This window comes from Malurus melanocephalus, unplaced genomic scaffold (assembly GCF_030028575.1).
Source record: "Malurus melanocephalus ecotype Western Australia unplaced genomic scaffold, MMel_1.1 scaffold_179, whole genome shotgun sequence".
NCBI lineage: Eukaryota > Metazoa > Chordata > Aves > Passeriformes > Maluridae > Malurus > Malurus melanocephalus.
In genome coordinates this window covers 266,294-293,955 of record NW_026623411.1, presented here as the reverse complement: position 1 = coordinate 293,955, position 27,662 = coordinate 266,294, and the positions used below count along the sequence as shown (strand labels likewise).

The following is a 27,662-nucleotide window of genomic DNA, read 5'->3' as shown; positions in this document are numbered from 1 at the left end:
GGTATTTCAAATGTTCCGGAAAAGTGCAACACTTTCATGAAGTCAAGGTACACCAAAAGTTAGCTGAGTGGTATGAGGGCACTATTCTCTCTATACTCAGAAGGTACTACCTCCAACAAACCTGAGAAATGAAGGAGCATGCCAGGAACAGAGTTTTCAAAGGTAAGAGAAGGAATTTCCCATCCCAGTAGCTTCAGCACTAATCTGAAATCATCTGCAGCACTACTTTATCAAACAGTTGAATCTATGTGTCCAGAAACATCTTCTCCCAGTTACATAACAGATGAATGTCACTTCCAGTTAGGACACAAGCACAGAAACAGAGTTCAGGAAGGACAAGTTTCCMTGAATGGATTGGTCTGTAATGATCTCCCACTGCAGCAACCAGAATWTGTGGGCTAGCAGCAGAAGAAAGGAACAGAAAGGAGAAAATGCTGTTGGGGGCTTTAGGAAAACACTCAAGACAACAGTGTGTGGAAACAAAGCACCGCTCTGGGGAGGAAACAGACCTGCCCTCTCCAACAAAGTACCTTGGGCTTAGTGCAAGAAGCTCCATTGCGGAAACACAAGTGTGATGACATACAAAGACAAAAGGAAAATTGCAAATGGCACTCGCAAAGGATAAATGAAACCTACTCTGTCATATAGGTTCTTCTCTACTTTGTCATATAGGTTCATATAGTTCTTTGCAAGTTTTAAGTGCCAGGMAACACTGACAAGAGCACTTGACAAAAAGAGCCTTAACATCACCACCAYTATCAATATGCTATGATTCCAGCAACAGATGTGAATGCAGCTACTTTGCACAACCAATCATCTCATAATATCACATTATTTTTTAGATCTAACAACAGAGGTCTTAAAATACACATGGAGGCTAGAGGTGTCAATGATAAATAAACCCTCACCATAGTATTTTGGGCAGATAAACCCCAAGAATATTGTGACATTTACTAGTCTGAAGTTTCTTGATTTCCCATGCAATAGCTCTAAAAAAGAAAAATAAGCTAGACCTAATCTTCTGATATTAAGAACCTGTTATGCTATAGAAGAACTAGYATCTTTAATGAACTCATCTTAAATAAAATTATCTCCAGGCAGTTCAGTCCTGCACTAGGCATACCTACCTTCCTAAAAGTGCTAGAGTATTACACTAATAAGGTATGTCATTTAAAGTAGACAGTAAGATAATTTTTTCAGTTAAATAACTATCATTAATGTTTTATTTTCTCAATACTGAATTACAATTACATAGAGGCAATTTTTACTGGTATCTCTAGTCTCATTCAGCAGTGAGAGTCGAAGATTCAAACATATGAATTCTAAAACACTCAGAAGACCTGAGGATGGGATTAGCTATGCAGCATTTAGCACGGGAGTCAGTTCTCACTTTGCAAAAACTAAGCAGTTTTTCTTATGCCAACTGCATCCTTAATCTGGCCCGTATATACAACTCTTTGCACTGCTTGAAAACAACCCAATCATTATCTCTATAGGTAAAAAATGGACAATAATTGGTTTTGTGTACAACAATTTTGTTATCAGCTATTATGTAGCATCAAACATGAATTCTGTTATTAAGTCAGGCATTAAAAAGACTCATCAGTTGAGGAATTATTTTTAAATAATGCTAGAAAAGGAAAAGGTTCTCACACAACTTCTGCAAGAAGTTTTTGCAGAATCTTTCCAGCTCCACTTTTAGCCATACCTTTACAAAAGAGAAATGCTGGTTTGTGTGTAGAAGACATTTCAAGTACAAGTGACTGTCTGCCATTGTATCTTGCAAAGTAATGAGATAGATACAAGCATTTTTAAAGGGCACTACGAGAAACAGAAGTCAAAGGAATRTAATAGACATGCATCACTTTTCCAACAGGAAATAATGTAAGCATTAAGTCATTTACTTACAGACTTTGAAGCAGTGCTAATATATTGCATCACCATTTCTTTCTTGGTATTAAAATCCTTTTCTCTCAATGGCATCTTCTTGTCTTCATTCAAATTCATATCTTCCTAGAATGGGAGAGGAAAAATAAAGAAAAAAACAATCTTAAATGTCATACAGCAGCAGAGTGATTCAAATATAAGAAACTGACTTTAAAAAAGACAAGAACACAAACTTAGACAACTGAAAGCTATTATACAAACAACTTTTCACAAGATGTTAATAAAAACCATAAAAAATCCTTATCCAACTTCCCTCTGAACTTAGACTGAAAAAAAAAAAACCAGTCCACTATGCTGGGATGAACAAGTGCAACACAACCATTATTAGTACACACTCTTCTCAGAAAAGACCTACAGTTTCACACACATACATGCACTAAACTGCAAAAAAAGCATTATTTAATACATCCCAAAACATTTATAAATGTACTCAAACCAGTATTTTACGTATTAAAATTTTAACTTTTAATTTTAACTTGTTTCATAATTCTCTTCTTCTGTCCCCAAATACTTAAGCTTYGGCAGCAGAATCTGTTTGCACTGAAACTAGTTCACAAAATAATATTTACCTTTGCAATAAGCAAGGCCCAAATTTTAAAGAGTAAATCAACACCTTCAACTGTTATCAAAACCCCATCGCAATTSATTCACTCCAACATAAGTCCAGAGGTCAAAGAGAGCTGAAACAGACCTACACTCAAARCCACTCAAGTGACACTTCCAAACGTCACTAACATTTCTGACACTGGGAGTTGYACTGTTCCAGCCTAGAAATGCTCTGATCATTGTAATCAGTTGCACATCTGTGAGAAATGGAATTTCCTATCACAGTGTAGGATAAAGAATAAAATGAAGAAAGAAAAAAAAATTAAGAAAGAAAAAAAAATTAATTATTAACAATTTTGGCACAGACATATACAAGCAGATACTGCATTACTATGTGCATTACTCAAGCTTAGAAAGAATTACTGCAGTTATTTTCAGCTGAGACTCATGAGGTGAATCCCCATMAGCTTTGGCAGGAGCAATCCTACAAAATCAGTGGGCAACCATCTAAATATCAAAGTTATTTCATCTAGTCAGAAATCAAAGACAAACAGCACAGACAAACCTTAGAATTCATACTATGCCAAAACTTCAGTTTCCTTGTCTTTCAATAGTTTTCATGCTGAATAGAACTGAATCAAGCACAATTCCTAGAAACRTCTGCACTTCTGTATAAATCCAAGCTATGAGAAGTTCTGGCAAAAAATGCTTGACTCCTGTCCTGGTTTCAGCTGGGATAATTTTGGTGAATCTAAACTTAATGTGAAAAGCATTTTTTTACTTCCGCATGTACCTATTACAAAGTTCATTCTTCTGTTTAAAGGAGTTTCCTTCAGACTTGCTCTTTTACGTTTTCTGAAAAGTAGCTTCTAAACACAAAAACCGCTCGAGAATTAAGAAAACTGTCAACACAAAGTGTATTCCATAAGCCTTGATACAACAGTAGGTTAATTTATGGGAAACAATATCTCTGTGTGTGCAGCAAAAACTAATTTCTTTGTCCTTGTTTTTAACAAATGAAGCATCGTTAAGACAATTGATTTACACAGATTAGAAGTATTCAGCGATAAAAGGGTGACATCAGATATTGCCTAGTTTACAAAATACTTCAGCTCCATCCTTTTGTTTCTTAAATAAGTGAAATKTATTTATTTATTTATTCTAGGTGAGCAATACTGCTTTAGAAAGTAAGAATACATCATTTCACATGGATATTTTCCTAATAACATGAACAGAAATGAAAAGGGCTAAATGAGAGTTTAGCTTTATCTGCCTGGTTTTATGRGCTCTTCCATAATTTTTGCCATGAAAACCACACAGGAAGCCACTGCATAAAATATTGGGAGAAGGAAGCCATATGCATCCAGGAAAACCCCAAGAAGGACATTCAGTAAACCCTCAGAATTTAAAAACTTCTCCCTTCAGTACTGACACATTGTATTTCTTTTTGGGCAAAATTAGTTCTAAAAGCTTGGCTACAACATTCAAATTGTTCACCAATCGACGCCCCCAAATCACTTAATTTGATCAGAACAGCAAACTAGAGGCTACAATATATAATTAGTAATGTAATCTACTGTGACTAAACTAGCTTTATTCCAGTCCATTCAAATGTGGATAATCTGAAAAATCCTTTCTGTAGTTCATGTTATAGATAAAACAACACTGATAAAGTAGCTTATCAAATACAAGTTTAAGTGCATTGCTATTTAATGGAACTAGGAAAGCATTCAAACTATCYGGATGTCATCAGTACTTTGCACATTTTTGCAAAGTAGTTTTAAAATTGGAATTAATTACTTCAGGATCCATGGATATAAGTATTTCTATTTATCTAGACACACAGAAGTAGGTTTCTGAGGATTTATTGTAAGTTTCCATTTATTTATGGCATAGTATAAGATCAAACTATCCTATAGAAGAACATCTGTGGGATTGCAGAGAAATACAATCTATGTGAGGAGGTGTGCGGAAGGAAGCACACCTTCAAGTTTTATTTTAAAAATTCTCCCATTTCCTAACATTTGAACAACTACCATTTACAGTGAAATTTCTAACAGAAGSAAGACATCAAAGCACACCAAGAAAAATGAACCGTGAGGCAAAATTGAGTACAAATAAAAAAGTTAATTATTTCTTTCCTTCACCAGCTTAGCCACAAAAATCCTGAATGTTATCTCTCAATTATAGTCCTCAAGAGTTCTACAAAAGCTTCTTGAAAACTAAACTATCACCACTGAGTACTAAGAAGTACAAATTCCATAAAGGTATTTCTCTCATAGTACATTTCCTCCACATCCCAGGCCCTGGTAGTCCCTTTGTGTTTCAAGAGTTACTTGCTATTTGCTGTGAGGCAAAGAAAGAAATAATAATCTAGGCATCATTCTCCTTCTTAATGTTCTCTTGTGCTCTTTGATTTCAGTCACTCTTTTCTCATGGCCATTCCATGTTTAGTTTTCAATTGCCTAAAATGTCATCATCACGACAAAAAGCTCAACCTATTGAGGYGCCACCAATGTCACATGGTCTTTGTGACTGCTCTTTTGTAGTGAACTAACAATGACAGCTAAGGAAAGAAGCAAAATTGAGGCTGCATTTGCAGACAAATGCTGCTTTGGAGCCAAATCTTTTTGTGCAAGAGTGACATGGCATATAAATTCAGAACAAAATGCTGCTGTGACATTTGAAGGCATCAAATATCTTTGTAAAAGTTTCAGATCATCTTGAAAGGAAGCAGGATCCCCCATTTCTTGTTCCTCCTCAAAATGTGTTGAATAATCTTACTTCGTACTTTATTCCCTAAGAAACACCTAAATAACCACATAATTATAACTCAAAACAACAATAATATTGATAATAAAGGTAAAGATTAGAATAYATGCACAAAAGAATATGTGCTCCACCTATCATGTAGTCACATTCTTTAAGTAAAAGAAAGTGTTAGACTCTTACCATCATTTTTTCGAACAGTGCTATGATTTCTCTTTCTGACAGCGGTTTTGGAGCAAAATCTTCTGGGTCCATGGGTGTGGATGACCAATCTGTAGAATGTGACTGCTTCATATGTGGCAGAGGAGGTCTTTCTTTTTTACTTCTTGGAATTCTTATACTGGCAAATCGATCCAACTGAAAACACAAAAGGTGGAACATTTCACATACTGCTTCCATTCTCTATAATCCTAATCAAGATGGGAGCTCTTGGAAGTTAAACATGCTTATTTTTCTGTGGTAGCTTACCTGTTATTTAACTGCCTTATTCTAAAGAGTTTTTCTAAAGATACGTATGATTGTCAGCTGCCTAACACTTGAGTTAACCRACCAGAATTCCATTACATTACAGAGAAATCATGCAAAACATCAGAGTTTTACAGAAAGTTTGGAGAAATAGATATGTATGAAACAATTTATGAAGATTTCTTTCCAAGCATTACATGTAGAATATGAGAAAGCAGGCTTATTTACCAGAAGTATAGCTTTAAAGTGGTTTTAGTTACTCTGAAACAGCTGTACTCCTAACATGGCAACAGAATATATAGACAGGCAAAGAAACTACTTTTTTATTGAAAGACTACTTTTTTATTGAAACTACTTTTTTATTGAAAGTTACACAAGTTAGTGTAACTAAGACATGGTTCTATTTTCCTATTTGCCTCATGCTATACAAAATTTAGTGCCTTTGTTCCAATTATTTAGAAATTCATTTTGGAGAAACTGTAGACTCCACTATTAAAGTTACATAGGGTATATTTATGATTTCATGATTGATCCTTACGACTAAACCCCAGGACACGTCAATTTTTCTAGCATTACCCTTTCAAAAGTCAAAAGCATTCTTTGGAAAAGTAGTTAGCATTGTGAGGTTTTTAACTGGTTAGATATTTATCAACTTCCTGATTAAGAGTCACTAAATGAAACATTTTCATTGCTAGAGCTTGTGTGTTTTAAGGTACATAGGCAAGGACCAACAGAATGCACAAGCAGCTGACACGTAATGAGATGCACTACATCTTCATCTTTGTAGAAACCCTTTGAACAGTTATGAACAGCAGCATCACACTTGAAAACACAAAAGAAAGTTATGGTAACATTTGATGCATAAGAGATTTTGGAAAAGATTTCAACCGTATCAACAGACTTCTGTYTTGGAATGCTATGCAAAAATATTCTGAGGCTTCAATATATCCTTAAGATAAGTATCTTGAGACAAGTACATCAGTTACCARCCTAAATGACAAGTAAAATTATTATACCATCTGTGGAATTAAGACCAGAGAAAGTAAAGAAAATCAGTAGCAAAAATTGAGTACAAGTGTTCCACTCTAGTCAGAGCAAGAATTGACTATCAGACATCCATGAGGAGAGGTTTAGAGGAAAAATATAAAGACTAATTCTTCCTGTTCAAAACTGAAAAGAAACAGTTTTTGGAACATAGATTCTAAGCCACTCACAGATGGTTGTAGAACATGCAAAACAGAAAATTAATATAGAATAAACATAAAAGAKCTCAGCAAAGATGATGGGGCCCTTCCGTGTCACATCAAACCAGCAGGCAATGAAGAAAAGCACACTCTACATGAATAATTACATAGGCAAGACCCAGGAAGAAAAAAGAATGCAACAAAAGCAAAAGGGAGGGTAACATCACTGGAAGTGGAGAGTCATCAGTGGCAAAACTATCTTACATCTTGACTAGAAAGCAATTTCCTTTCCTGTTTTTAAAATCAGAAATCTATGGTAAGCATGGTGGGGGGATGAAGCCAGACTTCATACTGAAATGACGACACTGGAGTTGAAAAACAATCCTATTATATGAGATTTTTCTTTTCAAGCAATGTCTTTCACAGAGCACTGATGACAGGCTCCTCCAAAAAATGAGCTAGCCAGTAGTTTCCCCATGCCCCACATCTTCACTAYAAACGGCATAACCCAAGACACAAGCCAGTGTATTTGCAGATGGTTCACATGCAKGCTTGAAGCAGGTGTAAAGGGAAGACACTCAGGCCAAAATAACAGATTTCAGCCCATGAATCAGTGAACAGAGAACAAATTAGGTTTAAGTGAGCCCTAATTTTCTTTTCCAATATTTCCTGAAAAAATCTCAGTCCCTTTTTTACCCTTTAAGCTTTTAAAAGTCTGTGCTCCCCAAGTGTCTCCTCTTCCTTCTCCTATTCCACACAACAGAAGCAAAAGCAGCTCTGGACAGGCAGAGCTACCATGAAATACCCCATATAGYCCCAGAGGTCCACTAGAAACTGACAGCCCTTATTCAGGGAGGAGAGCCTATTACTCCTTGAAAAGAAATATTTCACTTGTTGCCATTTTAAGTTTATGTTTTGGTCTTAAGTTTCTTTTGAATGCCAGACTGTATAGTAGATGTTTTGCATCATTACACATTATGCTACAACATTCATAKGCTCCATATCCACCAAGTCCTATAGCACTCATCCTAGAGGAGGAAATTACATTTTGGAATATATTTGATCAGGCAAAATATGTAAGACAAATTGAGATAACAGGATTATAAGCACATTTAAACATGTGTCAAACTAATTACTTTAAATAATTTAAAACAATGCAGTCTAAAAAGAAGGCTCCCATACATTAACAAAAGGGAATTCACAACAAGACTTGCACAGCAGTACAGTGTGGATATTCTACATATACTTCCCTTTTGAATTATACATTGATAGTACTTCAGAAAAGTTAATACCTCTCAGTATTCCATACAGGCAAATAATTTCATGGTCCACAGAAAGTACTATACAGGAAGAACAGAAATTTCATTGCTTGGGTGTAATGAAATCTACCACTGATGCTGCTAGCGATGAAAGTGCATAGAGGAGGAAATGGCAAAAAAAAAGTTCAAAAATCTTCAATGTTACACCAAAACATTTTAAATCAGGCTCACCAAGGAGCCATTACTAWGCTCACGTTTGATACAAAGTTTCACTGCAGTTTAAAGAAGGTTTGGTTTTATACTATTTCTATTTCTTCGTATTTATTTTAACAATGAATACATATAGTGCCATACAGGAGGAGTGCTTTAGGACAATGAGAATATCCGTATGAGCCAAAATTAGGCAACCATYAAGACTGGCAAAGTTTTATTTGTTTATTTCATAGGCCCACTATTATTCCATCAAGAGCCCATGAAATWAAAAAGTGATTTTATGCCCACACCACAGCCCTGAAAAATCAAAGTTTCACAGAGATCCACAATACAAACTTTCTGGCTCAATCACACTGATCAAGTTCCTAGAATTAAGTCTATTTGTGCTCTCATTTTGATCTTACTGAAGACCTCTTATACCATTATAAGAAAACTCCATACATTGAACTTACACACTTGATAATGCAAGAATTAATGGATTAGTTACTGCTAGACTAATAGTTGCCTCTACAGCTTATCAAGACATCACCGCCCGACAGAGCTGCTATGCATGCAGGAACAAAAGGTATTAATTCACTGGCACCCCACCTCCCTCATCTACACCTTAATTACACATCAAATCAAAATATATTAACAAATTCCTCAAAAATTAAATCCAGCACATGCCTATATAAAAAGACATTCATCATCACTGTAAGTGATGGCCTTGGTAATGGCATTAAAAATGGCCCTTGTGATGGCCCTGATTCTTTATCCTCCCCACCCTCTCCAACCTCCTTGTTCTCCTTGACTGCTTTTTGCTAAAGCTTTTTTGAAGRGTGATTTTTATATGTGTTTCTTCTGCTCATGTACAGAGGCAAGTGACACCAGTACATGTTTGTCTGCTTTAGTGGCAGTGTTTGTGATCAGGGTTGAATTAATCACAGTGTCTGTCACAGTGGCTGGAGCAGCTGGACGACCTGATATTGCACTGTGAAATTCAGACCCTTTTTTCCCTCCTGAGGGCACTGGATGGTGCTGGATATGGCTCAGTAGGCCACACACATTGCAGCGATTCGGGTCCTCCTGGCTTGCCAGGGTGACAACACATCTTTTCCAAGGCCAAAACTTTTACTAGTTTTTCTGGATTATGCACTAGCTAGGGGTAAAGTGCAAGCACAGACTACTGTCCTAGGCACTGRTCCATTCAGTCCCACACACCCCTCCACTCCAAACTATCCAACTTTTGGTTAAAAGTCTGGGTGATGTTCTTAGTAAAGAGCCTGACCTTAAACAAGACCCAACTATACACAACAACATGCTGCCTCCCAGAAAAAGGATTGAGTTGGTTTCAATGGTATTCGAAGGATATTCAAAACCTTTCATATTCTCAAATTCTACTATAGTCAGCCTRGAGGAGAAGGAAGGAAAGARGGAGGGAAGAAATATGTAGGAAGGTTATCCTCCCCATAGGTTGTCTTTCTGAGGCACAACTTCTGATACCTCGTTATGAGGACAGGGCATTACAGGTTTATTATGGTTTCACCTAAAAYGTGTTACTAGAAGTATTGAATAGCCTTCTTTCTTCCACTCACATTCTCATGAAGAAACACACAGATTCATATATATATATATAAACATATATATGCACCATCAAGACATTGATGGTGATCACTAAGCACAATCTGTTAGCAGAATTCTGACATTAAATATATGCAGGTACAAAATATTCATTTCCTGAGTGAAGGCATAAAGCCAGGAGTATTGCTTATAGCTTTTTGCTCTTTCTCTGGGTGTTCTTCTCACTCTGCCTTATGGATATGTAGGACAAAAAGTACTGCCACCTTTATTTTCAAGTTCACATTTTTGACTGCCTGCTATTTATGTACTCAGTAAATATATTTTCAAATCTGAAAAATCTGCCCAAGCACTACAGCAAAGCTCAATCTCCCAGACATTTTGCCAGTCATTTTAGTCACAGAAGCCAACAGCTCAGTCATGAAAGTCTGCTGTAAAACCCTAATGCTGACACATAACCAAGACTTGGGAGAACATTAACATAGGAAGGAACAAAAGGAGAATACAAAGTGGAAAAAATCCTGTCTCTTCATTTCAAATAATTATTTTTGCTACTGGATAGAAAACAGACAYGACAAACCGGGTTGCAACAAATTATTTCAGTATCTTCAGAACCTAAAGCAACCCTCTTACCAGCAATAACACTTCACAGAAGATCAAAGAAGTTACTTCCAATGACTGAGTCAAAGACCTCTTAACATATTTTTCCTCCTTGAAGCTCCAGAAGATTAAAAAATATATCCTTTCTTTGACAGTCAAATTGCTCCACAAGATTAACTTCTCAGTATGYGAGAAATTCCAACACTAGCAGTAAAGCTTTTAGGAAGACCAAGACCTGCATAAACCAAGATACACAGAAGAATCCCCTTGATAGGATGACTTCTTATTCCTAATATGCTCARTCTCAGAGATTATTTTACCAATCTAGAATTGATAGAATTTAGGACTGTGCACAATCACATCCTCAACTCAATGTGCAGAAAATATTTCACTCTGAATCTTGTTTCTCTATATACTGAAAATTATACAGYCTTTCTAATMTTTAAAGTAGTTGCTACTTTATGCWATAAGGAATTTATAATTTTATGTATAATTTTATGCTATAAGGAATTTTAGTGTGCTTTTTATTTTTTGTCTACATAAGGTACCTTTTAATAAAATTCTGTTAATATGTAGGYTTTCTTAACCTTTCTGAGTCTTACTCTCTCTCTCTCTGCCAGAGCTGAGGCAGGCGCGCCAGCAAACTGCATCTCAGGAAGTAGAAGATAATCTCCCCAACAGACAGAAGGAGACCTGAGAGATGGGGGAGATTTGAGGTAAGTCCCTGTTCGGAGTGGCAGGTGAATCCCTTTCCAACCTACCAGGGGAATTGCCCTGATACACACACTGTTTATGAACAGAGAAGGATTGGCGGGTGATGTGGTGTGTGGTGGCCATTTTGGGCACAGTGACCACAAAATTGATGAAGTTCTCAGTTCTGAGTAAAGTAAAGACGGACATCAACAGAACTGCCACTCTGGACTTCTGGCAGGCAGACTTTGGCCACTTGAACATATGAACTGACAGAGTCTCTTGGGAGTCAACCCTGAAGGGTAAAGGAGTCCAGGAAGGTYGGACATACTGTAAGAAGGAAATTTTAAAGGCTGTCCCCTTATGCCATGCGACAAGCCAATAGAGAAAAAGACCAGCAGGGTTAAACAGAGAACTTAGACTGGAACTCATGGCTCAGAGCAGAGGAAAAAAGAAAGGGGGGAAAAAAAGTGTATCACCTCTGGAAGGAAGGTAATGTAACTTGGGGGGCACACAAGGATGTTGTATGGTTAAGTAAGGAGAAAAAGTAGAACAGTCAAAGTCAAACTGGAACTCAATTTGGCCCCCATTGTTACAAACAACAAAAATGTTTGTATGAATATATTGCCAGCAAAGCAGGGCTATGGAGAGACTCCGCATTCATTGCTGCTTGCAGAAGGCACTGTAGTATCTGGACAAAAAAAAAAGGCTGAAGTGTTTAATGACTGCTTTATCCAAGTCTTTAATGCCAAAACCAGTTGTGCTCAGGAAACCCAACTCCCAGAGGAGGGGATGGAGAACTCAGGAAACTCAACTCCCAGGGATGGGGAGCCAAATGAAGCCCCCATAATCCAGGAGGAAATGGCTAGTAATCTGCTATGCAAATTAGACACCCACAAGTCTATGGGCCTGGATGGGATGCATCACAGAGTAATGAGGGAACTGGTAAAAGAGCTCACCAATCCATTTTCAAACATTTGCCAGCAGTCCTGATTCTCTGGAGAAGTTTCAGTTGACTGGAAATTAGCAAATACAAGGCCCACCTAAAAGAAGGACTGGAAAGATGACCCAAGGAACCACAGGCCTGTCAAACTGACCTAGGTAGAAGGGAGAGCCATAGAACAGATCATCCTGAGTGCCATCACACAGAATGTACAGGACAACCAGAAGATCAGGCCGAGCCAACATGGGTTGTTCTGCTTGACCAACCTTGATATGCTTGATCTCCTTCTCCAGGTTCTGCTTGATCTCCTATGACCATGTGACCCACTCAGTGGATGAGGGAAAGGCTGTGGATGGTTCCTCCCTAGACTTCACTAAAGAATTCCGCACCATTTCCCACAGCATTCTCCTGGAGAAACTGGCTGCTCATGGCTTCGACAGGCACATTCCTTGCTGGGWGAAAAACGCTTTGGATGGCTGAATCCAGGGAATGGTAGTGAATGGTGCTACATYGAGTTGGTAGCCACTTACAAGTGCAGTTCTGCAAGGCTCAGTATAGGTGTCAGTCTTCATCAATGATCTGGATGAAGGAGTTGAGTGTCCTCTCAGACAGTTTGCAGATGACACTAGTTGGGTGACAATGTTGAWCTGTTGGAGGGCAGGAAGGGTCAGCAGAGGGATCTGGACAGGCTGGATAGGTGGGCTGACAACAGCCTAACGTTCAATAAGTCCAAGTGCCAGTTTCTGAACCTGAGTCACAAAATGCCTTGCAGAGCTATACGCTGGGAGCAGAGCAGCTGGAAAATGGCCCAGCAGAAAAGAACCTGGGGTGCTGATTGACAGTGGCTGAACAGGATCCAGCAGTGGCCAGGTGGCCAAGAGGGCCAGTGGCATCCTGGCCTGTATCAGCAATAGGGTGGCCAGCAGGAGCAGGGCAGTTCTAGTCCCCCTGTACTTAGCACTGCTGAGGCCACACCTTGATCCTTGTATCCACTTTTGGGCYGCTCACTACAAGAAAGGCATTGAGGTGCTGGAGCTGTCCAGCAGAAGGGCAACACAGCTGTTAAAGGGTCTAGAAAGCAAGTACTATGAGGAGCAGCTGAGGGAGCTGGGGCTGTTTATATTGGAGAAGAGGCTCAGGAAAGACCTACAAATACCTGAAAGGAGATTTTAGCAAGGTGGGGGGTGGCCTCTTCCACAATCTTGAGTGAAAGGATGAGAGGAAATGACCTGAAGTTGCACCAGGGGAGGTTCAGATCAGACATTAGAAAAAAAAATTCCCTGGAGCAGTGGTTAGGCATTGGAGTAATTTGCCCAGGGGAATGATGGAGTCACCATCTCTGGAAGTGTTAAAGAGGCATCTCGATTTAGCACTTAATATGGTTTAGGGGTGATTAGGGTGGTACTATGTTGACAGTAGAACTACATGATCTTGAAGACCTCTTCCAACATTGATGATTCTGTGGTTCTTGGAATGTGGAGCACTTGAGACAGGTGTCTCAGTTACCTGCTTTCCACTCCTTTCTGAAGCAAGGATGTTATTGCCACCTTTGCAGAGACTAACAAGCTAAAAGAAGCACATGTGGATAGTGTAAAAAGCAAAGTGTTTCTGAACTTAATGAGGATTTGTCACTAAAAGTAGACAATTCATCAGCATCACAAATAATCCAGTTCAAATATAGGAAAGTAGTCTGCATTTTAGATTCTCAACATGTTAAYATACTTGAATTTAAAAAGAAAAAAAGTTCCTGGTCGCCCACATACAACACTATTTTTAAGAAAAGGCTTGGGAGCAATACAACACTTCAGCAAGAACTCTGCATAGCACTGAAGTCATAACAGTAGATCAACAGTTGATGACAAAACATTACTTCCCAGGCAAATTCAAAGACTTAGCAAAAATACGTTTTAAGAAAAAAATACTATTATCTACAAAAGAATAGTATGGATAAAGAAATAGGTAACTTCAAGAGCAAGAAAAAAGATCTGGTTTGTGGTCAGATACAGAACCTCATCTCTGATCAAATTTGAGAAACACGGTGTTAAGCATGACACCAAATACACCTAACGTGGTTTSAACAAGCATTAACGAGTTCCACAAGCAAATGTTACTTTGTTAAACATGTTATTTYAAGCTAGCCATGCAGCCTCAGTCACTTTAATATTAAACATGCAATCACAGATATCTCAACCATACTGCAAGTAGATTGGCACAATTACCTGTGTCAGGCTCATTTAGCCGTGATTAGAGCACACTTCAAAGCCATCCATACATTTTTGCTACTCGTACTGATTATGTTACAGATAATTACCAGTTCAGTGAGAGTTTGCCAATTAACGAAATTAGCTTCAAAGTTAAGATAGTTTCTTGGATTAGTAAAGTTATTTCTRTTGCTATAGCAGTAAGGTTATTTGCTTAGCATAGCCAAAGCAAAACTTAAGTTGTCTTACCACATCATCTGTCAGTGTCTTGATATTTAAGTGCTGTAAATCAAACAGGAAAGCAGTCATGTCAAAATTGCACAGTAAAAAGCCCAGTTATAGTTACTTCTATTCAAAGTCACATGCAAGTTAAACAGTRTTCAACCCTGACACTTGAAATAAAGCAAGTTTCTTGGCAAGTKGTACCTTTTTGGTTTACAACACACAGCAAGTTATATAGATTTAAAAAATCTTTCATTTGATCATCCGGCAGAATATCGGAAAAATATGACCCAAGCACAGCTTGAAACAGGTTGTATTTTATTATATTTTATAACTAAATTATATTTTATAGCTAAATATACAGATGACCTTCTCATAATCCACCTATTAGATTTTGCCTTCTCAAAATGGCTGGGGGGACACCCACAATAAATCACYCAGAGATTTCAAACCCATTAGAAGAGTACAGAGTTCCTCAGAAGTTCAAAACTATCTGTCAAACTGCAAGACTCCGACTCACTCAGACTACTCACAATGTTGTAAAAGTCTCAAGAAGTGCCTCTGTGGCAAGCAGAGCACAAAGTTGTGAGCAGAAACTGAACTAGCATTCAATAACAGTAACATCTAAAAATTCCATAGACCACTCAAAATGGTAGTTCCTGAACCAACATTTGCTCTCCACTGCACATTTACAAACATAGCAAGTCCTAGGATGTACTGCTCTTGCACAAAACCAAAGAGCTCAGAATACTGAGTTAGTGTTGCAGGCATCCCATGTATGTTTTTATGAAGAGGCTGAGAACAGACTTGGCAGGAAACCATCAAGAATGTGAAGTCACATATTTAGTGAGATAGGCTCTTACCTTTTAGACTCTGCTCTCTGCCTAGTATGCAAAGCTTGGCAACAGCTACAGTAACTATAAGCGACCATATCCTAATTAACCAGATTTGGAAACTTTTCACCAAGTCAACAATACTTGGCTATCGCTCTTTACAACAACCTGAAAGGAGGTTATAGCAAGGTAGGGGTCGGTTTCCTCTCCCAGTTAACAAGCAATAGGGCAAGAAGAAACAGCCTCAGGTTGCACCAATGGAGGTTCAGATATTAGAAAAAATTTATTCATTGAAAGGGTTGGGAACAAGCTGCCCAGGGAAGTGGTGGAATCAACATCCCTGGAAGTGTTCAAAAGGCATGCAGAAATGTAGTACTTGGATTTAGCAGTGAACATGGTGGTGCTAGTTAACAAYGATGATCTCAGAGACTTCCAGCCTTAATGGTTCCRTGATTCTATAATCATTACTTCTGACATCTTCTCTGGCTCATCCCTCAGAATTAAAGAACAATTTGTGTTAAGTCAGACATTATCACACAATAGCTCTAGTCTGAATATTTTTAAGAAACTAAGGAAGAAGTGTCTGATAAATGGTTATGAAGTTAAAAAACAAATGAGGTACGAGGAAACACAGTATTCAGTAACACACTAAGTTCCACGATCAAAAAACAAATTGAAATAAAAGGAGCTAGGTCACTACTGAACCTTCATGACAATTCCATTCTATGGTCTAATAGGATCTGTAATAAAWCAAAACAACAACTAAGTGAAAATATTTCAATCCAGCCAGGAGACCAAAGATCTGTATCCCAGTCTTCTCTCTGGTGTTCTCTTGCTGCAGGGGCAGATTGGATGTTTGTCTCACACACTGCTATAGAGCTGGCTTTTATTATTGTTTTTCCCATACTGCTGAATAGCTTCAATGACAGTAAGAGTGTTAACTGGCATCATTTGCAAAAGCTCATGACTTTGCATTTAGCAAGGTTTGGTATGATGTTTCTATCTTTAAGTGAGCGAAACTGCAAGAGAAAACACTAACATATGGTCTGACACTGCAACTAGGGAGTGAAGAACATAAAAATGTATTCCTTTTTCATACAGATGACTTAAATCACTAAGCCTTAAGCAATGCACAAATACCATCATGGAGCTCCTCTAGCATGGCAGGAGATTACATAATCTGCTTAGAACGAAAACCACCTGCATTCTATGCTTTGAGTAGAAATTCAATATTCACATCAAATTCACGTACATTCCACTATAAAAAAATGCAGGGAAGCAACAATATCAGGTTCATTTCCACTTAAGAACAGGTGTTGGATGTTTTGCAACTGCTCCATACAAGATACCATCCTCATGCAGGTAACCAGGCAATTCCAGATTTAAGTTTTGTTTTTTGAAAAAKATAGAAGCTGGTGGGATAGTTCAAGCCAGTATTTTACTTTTCATTTAAGTTGTGAAATTCAGCAATGCAATTTACTATGATGAAGGGTGAAAGGTTTCCTGTTTTGTGTATCAGAACACCGCACAAAACAGCCAGGTCATCTGACGAATTAGTGAAAAAAGACTTCTACGCAACCAATTAAAAACACCATAATGGTATTACAAACTCAACATACAGATACAAGTCTCCTCTCAAAGTCTTCATCTTACAGGATACCTAGAGTACAGGAGTCTAAAAATATCAGCATTTCTTTCATAAAAGGTTGTAGAGTGTTACTTTGAAAGTAAGTGCTAAAGGCAGGTTCTTAAGAATCTACTGAACCAGCACTAAATATCAACACTGGTGACATATTTGGAGACTTTATAAAGAGCTCCATGTGAACTACAACACAATGTTCAGCGCTTTCAGCAATCCAATATTAAAAGGGTGAATGACTAAGACATCTCTAAAGACTTACTTAGTGAACTTTATGTTATAATACTTCTCAGTCAGAGGAGTTAAAGCGTAAGAAGTGGGGTTATCTTCTTGCCCTCTCTCTCACCAAGTCCTTCTCTTCTGAAAAGGCTGTACAAAGTAGAATCTGTTGATAGCTTTACCAGTTTTCTACAACATTCAAGGATACAGAGATGTGGAACATTACATGTGGTCTTAACAACAACAACAAAGAAACTTACCACACTGGATCTTTTAATGGCATTTCACTTAGAGGACTGCTAGTGACCCAAGAACAGGAGTGTATTTTTATTCTTCCCAGGCCAAATAAAACAGGCACATTTCTAGTAAGGGGKAAAATAACTAGACCAAGAGTCAGGCAAATACCAGGTAGAGGCTGGAGTGCTTTAGTACCACAGGGACATACTTCTATTCTTAGGGCAGATATATCAATTCACAGAAGATACATTCTGCTCAAGTGAACAGGTTGCCTTAAACAGGCCCACAAGCAAATAAATCTGGCTTAAGTAAAAATCCTATAAAATTCAGTCACCTCTACAAACATTATGTTTACAGAATACTGCTTTGCAATGGATGAAAATGTTTATATGCTATTCTGTGCCTTCCATGAACTACTCCACAATAACAAAACCATTGCTTTGAAAACATAGGAGCTTTGTACAAATATTCTTCTARTCTGTCATGTAGAGAGTAGATATGCAAAACTGAAAAATGAAGTATCAATATTTTAAGTGTGCTGACATCATGTTTTCTAGTCAGAGAGATTAAAAAAAGCATGAAAACATTAAAGAGTTAATTAGAACAGTTCAGAAGAAGAGATTTATCAATAGTACCTACACCTGGAAAAGCAGAAGGAAGACTATTGCTTAGTCTTCAGCTATACAAACGCTTCTATAAACAGCTAAATTTTAAAATTGCACTCTTCAAGATAACTTAATTTTTAGTCTTTCTTCAAGATAACTTTAGTCTTTCTTCAAGATAACTTTAGTTTTTAGGGACATGGAGGAAGAGGTCATTCTGTTTTGCAATTGACCAGAAGCAGTTCAGTTAAAGCTAAGCCCAAATTAAAAGAATGTACAGGTGTATCATTTTTGAAGAAAGCAAGCAATCTGACATAGAATTACTCCTTCTGGGAGATGATGTCCCTCAGGCACACTAGTAAATAACCAATGATGTCATAAGATAGAGGATATACACACACATGCAGCATGTGGTACACTGTTCTTGATGAGCTGGCAAAACCCTGAGAGAAAAACTCCAAGGATAGTGAGAGCCTTAAACAGAAGCTGAAAGCTACATAGGATACAAGGGCTGAGTTTCACAACGCAAGCACAGCAACAACACAACCGCTCCCAAGACAAAAAGAGTCTTGTGTTCTCTTGAAAAGGTCACAAGTGATGAAGCCACGTGTGATGCAACTTTCATACTACCCAGCTAAAAGATGCCAAATACTATTTGACTTCATATACATTCACAACAAAGAACCTTATTGTCATACATAAGATGATAATCTTATATTGCAGATTCAAACAGCAGCACAGACTTGAAGTTCATCTGCAGGATGGAATTTAATAACTTGAGGCATTGTCYAYATAATTACCCCAGYCAAGTCCAGGTAGAAGCAGTGAAGCAAAGCAAAGAAATGACAAATCCCACTTAAGTGGATCAACAGTATTAGTTTGATCTTTTGTGTCATTACATCTATTTCCCTATCTTTGCATATGCATATTTATAGACCAAATTCTCTCTCGATGTCATACAGGCAGTTCAGGCAAACAGGATCAGAATTCAGGAGAATTACATCTTTTCACATGGGATGCTGATGCCATGTCTTCAGCATTTTTTCCACCAGCACTACAGGTCAGTGTGGCCTGGAACCRATGAAGACTACCCTACTACAATACTGAGTACAGTTTGTATCAGCTAAGAGTTTTGGCCCTCTACCAAAATGGGCAGCACCTACATTCTCCACAAGTGGTCTTTTCACCACGGCATAAGCACAAAGTGATGTTGTTCATCTAACTGAATGAAAGCAGGTTGCTTAAACACAGAATGTTTGGTACTTGAACTTAGATCATGCCTGGCAGGGATGGACATTGACAGTATGAGAGAAAGACCAACAACATATGATTTGTTGATCATAAATAGTAGAAGAAAGATCATAAAAAGTAGAAGAGAGACAAGAATACTCCTGCCAATATGAGAGGGGTTTTAGGCATGCAAAGTAACAGGATGTCAGGCAATTAAACAAGAATTTCAATGTACATCTCTTCCACCACCTTGAAGTACTCCAATTTACCAAAAGATTAAAAATCCCACCTGTTATGGTTTTACTCGGTCCAATTTTTGGTGGTGGGGGGATGGGACCAAGAAACCACAAAGATGGGTCCTATGAGGAAGTTCTAGAACCTTTCTTCTTCTCYTCCAGCAAAAGGAGCCTTACCCCCTGTGTTTTAGAGCCAATCCATYATGGCTCTGAGGTTGATGGACAGGCTGCCCATCATGCCTGGGCCAATTGCACAGGTTGGTTACACCTCTGTGATGACGAATGGTCTTGTACTTAAGAATAATTCAAAACAAGGTAGAGCRCAGCCGCCATGTAGTTTCTAGGTTRTTAGTATCATGCACTGGGAAAAAACAGAGCAGGAGGGTGAAGAGATGTAAGAAGAAAAAAATGGAGACCCCAGATCACAGTGAGGAGAAGATGGGATGGATTGCTGTGCWGTTGCTGTGGTGCTCGAATATGGAGAAAACAAGCTGTTCTCAAAAGGACTATTTCTTCAACAGGAGAYCTGTATAGAAAAGAGAGCGACCTTGCTCTGAGGACAAAAAAACCTGGCCTTTGAGGATTGGACTGAACTGATCAGGAGCCAAAAAAAGAAGAAGAAGCTTGGTCCCCCCACAATGTTTGAAGCAAGTTGATGTTAAGAAGAAATTGTGTTCTGTGGGGAAGGAAGAGGTGCCCCCGCCCTATGTCTGAAGTAAAAGTGGATGCTTAGAAGAAGCTGYGTTCTGCCAGGAGATTTGTGATAGTGGTCTTAYGCCGCCAAAACAACGCAGTTTGGCCTTGGAGAACATTCTTTCCTTTCTCCTATGAGGTAAAGAAAATACTCCCTTGCCACCAGCAGTTATACACTGACTGTTTCTTGGGAAAAGACCTTCCACAGCTTAGAGCTGTAAGAACGCTCCTCCTATGATGCTGGACAACAACCATAATGAGTGGTTTGATCTATGTTAGACTTTCATTCCTGTCCCCTGAGTGTGCGGGAAGACATGGRGCGGTGGAGAGGGACGACCTGAGAAAAASAGACGGGTTCCTGGAAAGGATAACAGGTGTCTTAAAATGTCCATTTTTATTTTTCTTCTCCTTGTAAATTTTTCCCTATCTCTCTTCCCCTCCCGGTGCAGTAGTATTCTTAGTMGTTTTTAGTAATAAATCTATTTTGCAGCTTAAGTTATTCAGCCTGTCTGACCATTTTCTGGAGCATATCTCCGGTGGGAAGGGAGARAACGTTGTGGGTGCTCTTGGCCCAGTACAAACCACGACATTTTTGGTGCCATGACTCGGATAGRGAAAAATCAGGTTTAAACCCACGACACCACCGCTCAGATCTTTTGGGATCTTCATTTTTGCCTTTTTTGGAGATGAAAACAAAGAAATGAACCCACATATTACACACCCTCCAAACCACCATACACTCATACAGCTTYTTTGATACATTACAAAGAGCTTACAGCCTGGATGTGGCTATGACAAAAGAAAAAAAAGAAAAATTGAAAAAAGGGCTTAAGCAAGAAGAACCAGCCAGCTTATGCCTGAACACTGAAACAAGACAAACAAAGACTAGGGATGTACATATAATCACATAATCCCCTCTGCACCTTTGTAAACTCAAAAGTGAGCAAGAATGCATTGCCATTAATTTTATCACCAAAAAAAGATTCAACACTAGCTGGTTTTTCCCTCAAAGGRTATTCTCCAGGAGAAAAACAAGTAGAAAACCACATCAACGATTGAAGAAACCTACAGACTAAGAGAAATGTTAATTGGATGATTACAGTGAGTGCTATTACTTTAGGATCTCCTTTGTAACAATATTCTCTCAGTAATTTTGCTACCTCAGTTTGAAAGCGCAATACACAAACTGCACAGCATTTCTCGCTTTTAATTTCCAATATACTRCTTCAGCATTTAGATAACGGCTTTATCACATATTCTCTGCTGCTCAGAAAGCAGTCTGAAATGCAATCAGGGGCAAAATTATCCTAACATGACAGGTTCTACAGTGATATTCTTTAGGCATTGATGAGTTAAACTCAAAATCGGTGCTTACAGGTAAGATCATATAACAAAGTGCTAGAACACAGCACTAAAATTTAATATCATAACCCACAGCATTAATTCATGCCAACAAAAATAACAGCATGAGGAATTTACAATTTTACAAAGCTGCGATAAAGTGTTTTAGGTAACATCTGTTCAGCAATCATTTCTTTAAAAGACTAATTTAGATTCAAGGTCTTACACTGCAGCATAACTGCAGCAATAATTCAGTCACTTTGTAATTAAAGATATTGACACAGATTGGTCTTACCTTTCTACTCTATGCCAGAGAAATGGAAGTGTTTTTCCTCTTAACTACATCTTTCTTTGATTTATAGACACTGTTAAATGCAACTGTTAATTTGTCTATTTTTAACAGATTGGTATAAACAAGCAACCCTTCTTGACTCATAAATTTCACAAAGAACTTAATCAAAAACATAACCTGAAAGTCATTGAAGTCAGGTCAGTGGTATACTGAAAATTAATAGAAACACCTCTAATTTGAGCTAGAAATTGAAGTTGATCTTTTGAGGACTAGTGTCTACAAGATGTAGTATCAGTAAAGTGCAATTGGAAGTCACATGATCTAGCACTCTAGTGTAATGATTTCCAAACATTTCTAAGGCAAGGGAGGAATAGAGGAGAGAAACTGGAAAACAATTGCTTTCTACCCCACCCTACCCCAGCAAATTTCAGAAGTTTCTTGCTCAGTCAATGTATACATAGAGAACAGGTATAGTATCTGCCATCCTTCAGTAGATTTACTATTTTTACAATGTCCTATACCACAARGGTAGATGCATGAGCTTTCAATATGCTGAAGTACCACAGTACCATAGAAATTATTTTACTCTTTTAAAAGTCCCACTCTTCCCATAACTTGGAAAAGTCCTGAAAAAAAAGTCATGCTGGTATATGCTTCAAAATGAGTCATTACTTCTTTTAAAAAAYATTTTAAATTATTCTTCAAAAGAACCAAGACAGCTGAAGCTTAAATTCCCTTCTGGGAAGCTAGTTTATTCAGAAAGAGTCCTTCAAGGCCTCATTTGACCAGGCTAAACAATTAGTGGTTGATTCTAACACCTCTTTCTCCCCGCTCCACCCCTCAAACACAGTGGGTTTTAAAAAGCAGTATTTTCCTTGGTCAAAAAAGAATTTTCTTTAGAAGGGAAAAAGAAAATTTTAAAAGGAGGTCCACGTTAATGATGTCACCTTTGTCAACCAGCAATCTGATTTCACCTCAAGGTTTGTCAGGGAATCAAATTATTTTTCAGATTAGCATATCTGCCATGACAGATCAATACGTTGCATTGACTGGAAGGGTACAACCTGGAACTTATTTTCAAGCCTTGCACACTGAGAAATATTACACTGACAATCTGAATTACTTGAGATCAATAAACCTAACAGCTAATTTAATTTGACAAACGTACAAAAGATAGAAGCATAACTGAGGTAACATGAGGTGTGGCACTCTAAGCACCCCAAATACAGAAAAAGGCAAAAGCTAAATCTAAAACTGGATTACAGAGAGCCCAAAGGGGTGAGAGGYGGGCTTTACGCATTCGGACACAAAACTAATTTAACTAATAGAATTACACTGAAGATGTATTATGGGAAGACTTAGATGCAAACAAGTCAAATTGGAAAATACCTCTAAGATCAAGTCCAACCATAAACCAAACACTGCCAAGCGTCACTAAACAAGTCCCTAAGTGCCACATCTACATATCTGTTAAATACCTTATGAGACGGTGACTCAATCACTTCTCTGGGCAGTCTCTTCCAGAGCTCATCCTTTCAGTGAAGAAAGTTTACCTAATACTCAATCTAAACCTACCCTGGCACAACTTGAGGCCCTTTCCTCTTGTCTTGTCACTTGTTACTTTAGAGAGGATGACAACCCCCACCCTACTACAGCCTCCAAGGCAGTTGGAGAGAGCAGTAAGGTTGCCAAGTGAGTTAATGGCACACCTAGAATACCGTCCATGCTCAACCCATGATTCTTCAGTCCCTATAAATACTCAAGGATCAATTTTACTTTAAGAGATTATTTAAAGATGAAAAATAGGACAATTGTCTAGGGTGAAATATTTTTGAAAATTGCAGTTTGACAAAGAATTCTCATGAATTAAGGACTTTCTCAGTTATCCCTGCTTAAAGAGAAGCTGGGCAGGGGAAGGGAAGGCAAAAAAAATTATCAAAACCCACACATACCTACAAGAAAACAAAACCTACCTACCTACAAGATGATTATGTACCCCATAACACTGAGTGAGAACCCTGAATTCGACTCCCTTCATTTTCTGTAGATGTGACTTCAACACTGTGGCCTCAAAAAAACTGTCAGCTGATGCCCATATTGAAACATTCCCAAAGTCACCCTTGCATAGCCTGGAAAGTCTAGATGTATACCAAACAAGCCCACCTGCACCAAAGAAAAGGCCTTTTTTCACTGAAAATATGAGATTTGATCTAAGAAAAAAAAAAAACGCAATGGCTTTTATCACATATCTGTCAGTGTTCTACTCCCTACTATTGTGCTGCCATTTTAACACATGGTTAGCAAAACTGAMCATGATGGCAACACACCACTTATTTTAACATATAATTAGAGGRAAAAATGAAAGCCACTGCAATATCTTACCTGTATAATAATGTGGCAGTTAAAGTATCAATAGTAAAAAAAACCTCTTGACCTAGTGCTCTTGTCAGTTTCAAACACACAAAAATCCATGTCTCTCATTCACCAAAGCAATAATCCAACCCTCAGGTCGTACACCAGGAACACTACCCAATCTTTTACAGTGGACAGACCACACAGGTTTCTCCTCACAGATCATATAATAAAGCATATTGTGAAATGGTGTCAAGACTTTTTTTTTTTTTTTTTTTTTTTCTTTTTTGGGGGGTGGGGGGAAGTGGCGGCAGTTTGGGCCTTGCCCTGGTAAGGCCTCCACACCCCAGCCCTGGAGCCCCTAACCCACATCATGAATGGCCAAATGAACAGGAGTCCCACGGCCCACATGAGGGAAAGGCCCAGGAAGGCAAAGGCATATTAAAAGCTGAACATGAGACAAGCACAGGTCTTGACCCTACCTCCCCTAGGAATTTCCATCAGCTGAGCTGCTAGAACCCAGGAGCTGGTAGCAGTATGCATCTTTTTCTATATCTTTTCTATCTTTCTCTTTCTTCTTCTAATTCCYGCTTGGAATTTTTAAGYAACTTAAAATTTAAATGGRCTTAAAGTTTGCCAAGTCAAATAGCTTAGTTAATGCTTTGAGAAGTGTTTTATCTTGACTGAATGTTGCACTAAACCTTTTACCAAAGTTCTTTGATTTTCTGAGGCTGCCAGTAAAGTTTTTTTGTTGTTTTGACCACTTGAGAATATCTTGTTCCTATTTCTCCCATGCATCTAACTCAGAGTTAGGAAAAACCACAGGAAAAAAAGCAGGAAAAACCACAAGCCTTTTTAAAAGCCTCATTGAGTGAGTCTTTTTGAGCCTTACACATGTCCAGCCATGTTACCTGCATGACTAAAATGCATGTGTCCCCAGTAGATAGGCAGCGATTTAGGAAGCCAAGCAAATGGTCAGTTTCATATATGCCCATTCTAACGTGTAGAAAAAGACATAGGGGCATGCTTCAAACAGCAATCTCTGCAGCCACATTACAAGGAGAGTGCAGCTAACTAACAAAAATATTCCAGGAGCAAGTTGTGACCTTCCAGAACAGGTCTGGCCAGCCTACAGTTTGATATTGCTTATTGGCTAATTTTTTTGGACCTGTCACAAGGGCCAGACACTCAAGTACTGAATATTATGCAAATACACCTYAGAATCAATAGTCTAATACAAGTATTACGGTATCTATTTTGTACTGAAGTAATAAATACATTTTAGAGCAGGTGGGCTCAAAGAGMTGAACAAAGATCAACATGCATCACCTAAATAAGAGCATGAGATGMATCTGCTCTGCATGTGGCAGATACTGCTGGATACAACTACCTGMAAGGAGGGCGTATCCAGATGGGTGCCAGCCCCTTCTCCCAGGCAGCCAGGGACGGGGTTAAGAGGAAACAGTCTCAAACTGCACCAGTGGAGTTTTAGGCTGGACATTAGGAGGAATTTCTTCAGAGAAAAGGTGATTAGACATTTTAACAGGCTGCCCAGGGAGGTGATAGAGTCACTGTGCCTGAAGTGTTTAAGGAAAGACTGGACGTGCCACTTGGTGCCATGATCTAGCTGACATGGTGGTATTTGGSCACAGATTGGACTTGATGATTCCAGAGGTCTTTTCCAACCCAACTGATTCTGTGGATACAAGGCCTGYAGAGTAAATGTCAGTYCYAGCTCTMATGTTYRGAATTTTCATCAAGTCCAAACAAAMACTGGTTATTTCTCGGTAGTCTTTAGTCAGAGCACATCTTGCAGACACATTACATTGTGGACAATTATTAGCCATATCGAGTTTCCCACTTTCTTGGCTGCTAAACAAAAGGTTGTAAAAGCAGCCCTACAGAAAAATTTATTATGTTTTTTAAATTCAAAGACCTGGTTTTCCACTGYAGAATTTTCCACTAAAGTTAAAAAATAAACCCATCTAAAAACACGACAGTCCTATTAGAAGTACCACCATTCAAGAGCTGGAAGTCTGTTCTGCTCCCATTGCACCCACACCCATCAGGCAGCAAATAAAGGCAATAAAGCTTTATGATGAAGCTTTTGGGAGAGACCTGAAAACTTGCTGCATCCTTTCAGACGGCCAAGGAAGAGGCGAGCTGTAGCAGGAGGGATCAGCCTTCGAAGCCCAGCTCAATGTGACGGTGCCACTCGGCACCCCCGTCTTGGGGCGCTCCAGGCAGTGACTGACCCCAGACGGAACGGCGGGGGGGAGATGGGGGTGTCACCGCCCGGCCGGGCCCCATCGGCACAAGCCCGGCAGAACCCACTCCTGGCAGCCCCACCACGGGACCGGCTCGTACTTACGAATTTGGGCTTCCTGCTGTCCACCGTCTCCTCGGAGCCGCAGGAGCTCCCGGTCCCCGGCGCGCCCTTCCGACGGAGCCCCTTGTTCTCCCGCCCGCCGCGCCCCGGCGGCGAGGACGGGGCGCAGTGACGGGGCCGCGGCGGCTCCATGGCCGCGCTCGGGCGAGGAAGGGCGATGGGCAGGGGGGGCGCGGGCCGCGATCGGGCCCAGGCCCGGCGGCCCCGGCCGAGCTGGGCGCCTGCGATTAGCGCGGCTTAGCTGGCCAGGCAGGGTGCCGCGGGGGGAGGAGCGGGGCTCAGCGCTAAAGCCGCTGTCTCACCGCAGCGCAGGATTTAGCGAGGAGAAGCCCCTAATCCCGCCAGGCCCGAGCCGCGCGGGGCCGCGCTCCCAACGGCCGCGCCCGGCGGAGCCCGGAGCGTCCCGCCGTCCGAACCGTCCCGCCACCGCCGGCCCCGCCCCCAAGCGCCCGCCACGGCCAATCGGCGCCGGCTCGGCGGGAGCGGCGCCTCGCGATTGGCGGGATCGGCGCCCAGCCCGGTGCGTCAGCGGCTCGCGCCGCCCGCGCCCCGCGCGCGCCAGGGCAACGCCCGCGGGAACGGGACAGTCCATCCACCGGGATGGGGTACGGCCGCCTYCAGGAACACACACACGGAGGAAGGGAGGGTTTACCTCCTCACCTCCCTTGTTTGGATCCTGCCTGTTCAGCATCGGAACAGGGGGCGGGTCCCTCACCTGTTTGCCCCAGGATGTCGATTCCCAGCAAGTGGTTTTGTTAAAAATTCCGATTTCATACMTCCAGCCACTGTCTGACAGGTGGAAAGTGGTTCATCTATTTCTATATGGCCTTCTTATATAATTAGAGCACTGACTTTTATATGTAAATATATACTGTAATATAAAATGATGGAATCAAGTTTGAAAGAGACCTTTAAGATGATCCAGTCTAAATCCACATCACCCCGCAGATCCAGCCACCTCTYACACACGTCCAGGGATGGTGACTCCATCAGCTCCCCAAGT

The 27,662-nt window shown here is 39.7% G+C and overlaps 1 protein-coding gene across 1 annotated transcript in view; it reads right to left on the bottom strand.

Annotated features, from left to right (window-relative positions):
* The window catches only part of DIAPH3 (diaphanous related formin 3), a 199,585-nt gene extending 172,512 nt beyond the window's left edge, over positions 1–27,073 (bottom strand). Inside the window, exons 1-4 of the mRNA XM_057372834.1 lie at positions 26,642–27,073; positions 14,624–14,656; positions 5,446–5,619; positions 1,909–2,013 (exon numbers count right to left, since the gene is read on the bottom strand). Coding sequence (XP_057228817.1) covers positions 1,909–2,013; positions 5,446–5,619; positions 14,624–14,656; positions 26,642–26,791 — 462 coding nt within the window. The 5' untranslated portion in view covers positions 26,792–27,073. The remainder of the gene's footprint in view (positions 1–1,908; positions 2,014–5,445; positions 5,620–14,623; positions 14,657–26,641) is intronic.
* Between the last annotated feature and the right edge of the window lie 589 nt (positions 27,074–27,662).